Source organism: Dermacentor andersoni, chromosome 2 (assembly GCF_023375885.2).
Source record: "Dermacentor andersoni chromosome 2, qqDerAnde1_hic_scaffold, whole genome shotgun sequence".
Classification (NCBI taxonomy): domain Eukaryota; kingdom Metazoa; phylum Arthropoda; class Arachnida; order Ixodida; family Ixodidae; genus Dermacentor; species Dermacentor andersoni.
In genome coordinates this window covers 202,761,667-202,766,683 of record NC_092815.1, presented here as the reverse complement: position 1 = coordinate 202,766,683, position 5,017 = coordinate 202,761,667, and the positions used below count along the sequence as shown (strand labels likewise).

Below are 5,017 nucleotides of genomic sequence, written 5' to 3'. Positions count from 1 at the left end.
GTGTTCGCCGCTATCGTTGTGCTATAAGTGTAGCCTGTTTTGTGGGCACAGGTTCGCCCAATAAAATTTAGTTTTGTCGTTCACAGTGTTGCTACTGATTTCTTCAACGGCACCACCACGTGACAATATATATATATATATATATATATATATTGTTCCTTTGTTCTCTGTGGCTGACTTCTTATTAAATTTTTTCCGTCGAACTTCTCGCGTCTTGTTCAACTTGTCTTCCAGGACACACCTAGTAGAATATGACCATTCTAGAGGATCGGCCTGGACTTTTCACGTAACAAGTGTCGCATGCCCTGTTGCCAATGTCCCAAGTTGTCGATTCGTGTGCACACCCAGTGGGCATATGCTTGACTGCACATATCAAACGGCCCATTACGCATACGAAGAATTCTATTGAAGGCATCCTGAGAAGTGCCGCCCCTTAGGGCGACACCGTGGGCCACTCCCACGTGGGGACAGTTAGGCTCAACCTAACCGGCGCATCGCAGGTTCTCTTGAGAGCCCAAGGCTCAGTATGATATTCCGAGCTCTTGGTGGCTGAATTCCACTAAGGCTCAGTGATGTCCTTATCCTCTCGCAGCCAGGGACACTGCCAGAGCATGATTGGTAATGGGCTATTCGTAACTTCAATAATCTGAGCCTTATGAATAATGGAAGTGATTTACAGTGCAATTATTAACCGAGGACACCTAAGTGCTTATGAGTTGAGAATGCGAAAGCATTACTGTGCAAATGAACGCCGCCGAGCGGTCCTTCGAACTCCTCGCGGGCAAGCGAGCGCGTGGAGACACTTGGCCTTGTTTAGCCTAGTAGGTAAGACAGTCGGCTTCTCAGCGTGCGATCGTAGGTTTGAAACTCACTACCGCCATTGTTGTCTTCGAATTTATTACATTTTTTTTCATTAATTTCTTTATAGCGATTACCTAGGCAAAGTCAGAACGCACGAGAGAGCTTGCGCGGACAAGGAACACTCGGCATCAACGCAAGCTCGCGAAGGCGAGGGAGACCTGGCGTCCCCGATGCCCTGTCCCCCCGCGCAACACCAGGCGCGCCAGCGTGGCAGCGCGGGCTCCTTTTCGCCCACCCGCCGTGGTTGCTCAGTGGCTATGGTGGTGGGCTGCTGAGCACGAGGTCACGGGATCAAATCGTGGCCATGGTGGCCGCATTTCGATGGGGGCGATACGCGAAGACATTTAGGTGCACGTTAGGTGCACGTTAAAGAACTCCAGGTGGTCGAAATTTCCGGAGTCCTCCACTACGGCGTGCCTCATAATCAGAACGTGGTTTTGGCACGTAAACCCCCATATTTTAACGCGACAGCTTAAGGAGCTCGTGTCGCAGAAAAGCCGGTGTCGTCGGTGTCGGCGTCGGCGGCGTTGGCCGTGAGTGATAAATTCCGGCAGGCACTTCATGAATAAAAAACAACTTGCAAGATGGGCTGGGTGGGAATCGAACCAGGGTCACCGGAGTGTGAGACGGAGACGTTACCACTCAGCCACGAGTTCGATGCATCGAAGCGGTACAAAAGCGCCTCTAGTTAATGCGGTGTTGCCTTAGAAACGAGCCGTAGAAAGTTATACTGCGGTGTATATCGGTAATTATGAACATGTAACTTACAGAAGTCGCAGTTACACCAGTAGCGAAGTGCGTTTCCGCTACATTTCATCTGCGCTTTCCGCACACGCAGAGCCATCTTGCGCCAAACACAGAAGACCCCCTCCTCTCAATGTACGGCGCTGCCCCGACAGGTGGCTCGCCACGCGCGCATTGGAGCTGTGCGGGGACCGGTACGAGGCGCGTCGCGGTGCGGACGCCCTCTCCCCTGACGACGCTTCGCCTTGCTTCCTCGCGTGTTGCAGAATCAAGCGTCCTCCTTTCTTTAGATAGCTATCTGTCTATCTCTCTGCCCGGGCCGATCACGACGTTTGGATGGCGTGCATCGTTTCCCCCTCCGAGACACCGAGTTCTTAGGTTCGTTCCGCTTGCTCAGGCGCACGTATCGTTGCCGCGCCGAACGCTGCGTTGCTCGACGCTCACCGCGTCCGATGCGGGGCGCCTCGTAAGTGATCGCTGCGCCGTAGCCCATTGTCTTACATACCTTGGCGGGTCGACGGGAACGCTATCGCGTTCCACTCTTGAAGGCGAAGCTTGAGCGTCCTCCAATTTTTTTCACCTTTTCGCCCGCTCTGCTTCGTCGAACCGCGCACTTTACGTGGCGTCGCAGCCAATGGGAACGTATAGACGGGTACAACTTTAGAAAAAAAATTGGAGGACGCTTAAGCTTCGCCTTCAAGAGTGGAACGTGACAGCGTTCCCGTCGACCCGCCAAGGGGTGTAAGACAATGGGCTACGGTGCAGCGACTACGTGCCCCGCATCGGACGCGGTGAGCGTCGAGCAACGCAGCGTTCGGCGCGACAGCGAAATGTGCGCCTGAGCAAGCGACGCACGCCTGAGCCTTAGAAACAGCCAGTTTCTAAGGCAACACCGCGTTCACTAGAGGCGCTTTTGTACCGCTTTTAAGCATCGAACTCGTGGCTCAGTCATTCTGCTTCTGGACGCCGTGCAGTACGGACGCAGAATGGAGGGCTCCTCGAGAGCTGCGAAAGCGGCCGACGTTGGCCGTGGTACCCCGTGTTCTGCGTTGCCCAAGGATTACCGTGTCATCTTGCCTCCGTTACCAACAGGTGAAGGACAAAGGCGCGCAGTTGTATTGCACTGCGACGTCACTGGACGGCCTTATAGAATCGACGACTTCCGGAAGCCCTTGAAGGATGCTGGAGTAATTCAGCAAGTAGGTGGAATTGGCGCCTACCAAATGTCGCACGTGTGGCTGCTGAACATGAAGACAGATGAGGCAAAGCAGACGCTGCTAGACGCCGGACCACTACTGGTGAAGAACCGGCCATGCCTCGTCATTGATCCAGCGAGGCAAGAACTCAGGATTAAGCTACATTGGGTCGCGTTCGACGTCACCTCTGAGACCATTCGACGAGCCTTCCGAGAGTATGGCGAGATAAAGGAAGTCATCAGTGATCGGTGGAAGGCCGAGGACTTTGAGGGCGCCGAGTCAACGACTCGTCTGGTGCGTCTTCTGCTGCGTGATGGTGTCACACCAGACCGCATCCCACATCAGATGCGTCTTGGTAGCGGCACTGCGCTAGTGGTTGTGCCTGGACGTGCCCCGTTATGCCTTCGTTGTCACAACACTGGACACATACGACGTGAATGCCGAGTGCCCAGGTGTGCTGCCTGCCGAGCGTTCGGGCATGAGCAGGCTAATTGTACTCGCTCGTACGCCAGAGTTGCAAGCGTAGGCGGTGAAGCAGACCGGAGCGAGATGCTCATGGACGAAGAGGAAGCGGAGAGCGTGGCTGGGATGGTGGCGTCTATCAGCGACGCGGCCGCAGTGGCGGCGTCCACCAGCTCAGCAGGTTCGCAAGAGAACAAGGCTGCAGACGCTCGGGCAGCAGACGCCACTCTGGAAGACGCTTCGACAGGAAAGTACGAAGAAGGTTCGGCAGAGCGCCCTTCTGAAACCCACTCTTTAGGAAAGCAGCTGCCACTAAGTGCGTCCGGGAGTGGTGAGAAAACAGCTGAACTCAAGACCGCAGTAAGCGAGGTCGTTGCGACGCTCGAAGACAGTGATTCGACGGATGAGGCTGCGATGGACGCCGAGGCAACACCTACGAAGCGCCGTCTCGGCAAAGCAAGCACGGCTTCTCAAGACACCCGGCTACGAGCAACGGAGAGGCGTGGGACCGAGCCTGGAACCAAAAAGCCTCGGGTGGCCACCAGCCATCAGCGGTCGGCGTCGCTTACACGCGGCGGCGGCAAGTCGACGCCCTGAGCGTCGACTGGACTGTGTGTTGCTACAAGGCAAGGTCTGTGAGGGGAGCGCCGTAGGCTCGGTCTGGTGTCACTCGCCAATATGGAGTCCTTAGAGAGGTCGATAAATATTGCAACACTTAACGTCCGAGGGCTTAGTGCCAAGAGGCGGCAAAACCAACTTTACCGCCTCGTAACGGAGCACGATTTTGATATTGTAGCCATTCAGGAGACCAAAGTAGAGAGAGAGGATCAGACAGAGCGTATGGTGCGTCCTTTCACGAGACGCTATAACGTGTGTGTTGCCCATGCGGTGGGGAGGTCTTCGGGGTGCATTTTGTTAATTCGGCAGAGTCTTGGTGCTGTAGTGCAGTCGGTGACTACCTGTGAGTCTGGCCGTTTCATTGTATCTGACTTTTCCCTGTCAACAGAAAATTGGCGAGTAATTTGTCTTTATGCACCAACTCAGGCTCAAGAGCGAAAGCTTTTTTTTGAAGAAATGGAGACGTACTTGAAATGCGAGCGTAGACTAATCCTGGCGGGAGATTTCAATTGTGTCTGTACGGAACGTGACAAAACCAGTGGGAAACACAATGATGCAAGTACTGCTGTATTGAAAGACTTGATTGCGGAATTTAATCTAGAAGACGTGGGTGAATGTCTTTGCGGTGGAAAAGCGGTCCTCTTTACCCACTTTCAGGGTGCGAGCCATGCTAGACTTGATAGAGTGTACGTGTCGGCTGAACTAATTCAGTCGTGTCGAGATTATCGAGTCACACCTGTTGCATTTAGTGATCATTGTTTGGTTTCTTTCCGTGTTGGAAAGGAAAAAACAAATAGCAAAGAATTTTCCTGGGATCTTTGGAAATTTAATGCAACCTTGCTGAAAGACGACGAGTTTTGTGATCAGTTTCGCAAGGCTATAGATAAAACAACAACTCAAAACTTAGATAGTTGGGGACACAAATGGGAAGTTTGTAAGCAAACAATTAAATTGAAAGCACTTGAAAGGGCCAGTGTTTTAAGTCACGCGAAAAAAGAACTCGAGTCCCGTCTTAGATTGAATCTGAAGCAATTGTTGGAAGCTGAAAGTATACAACCCGGTTATTTCTTAGAAGACATAAAAAGCATAAAGCAAAAACTTGAGCTGATAGACCAAGAGCGATACAATGGAGCATT

At 52.8% G+C, this 5,017-nt stretch overlaps 1 protein-coding gene across 1 annotated transcript; it reads left to right on the top strand.

Moving 5' to 3' along the window:
- Window positions 1–2,548: 2,548 nt before the first annotated feature.
- Window positions 2,549–4,748, top strand: LOC126540227 (uncharacterized). The gene has a single exon (XM_050187025.3). It carries the CDS (start codon window positions 2,592–2,594, stop codon window positions 3,858–3,860), a length of 1,269 nt encoding a protein of 422 aa, XP_050042982.1. The 5' UTR covers window positions 2,549–2,591; the 3' UTR covers window positions 3,861–4,748.
- Window positions 4,749–5,017: the final 269 nt, after the last annotated feature.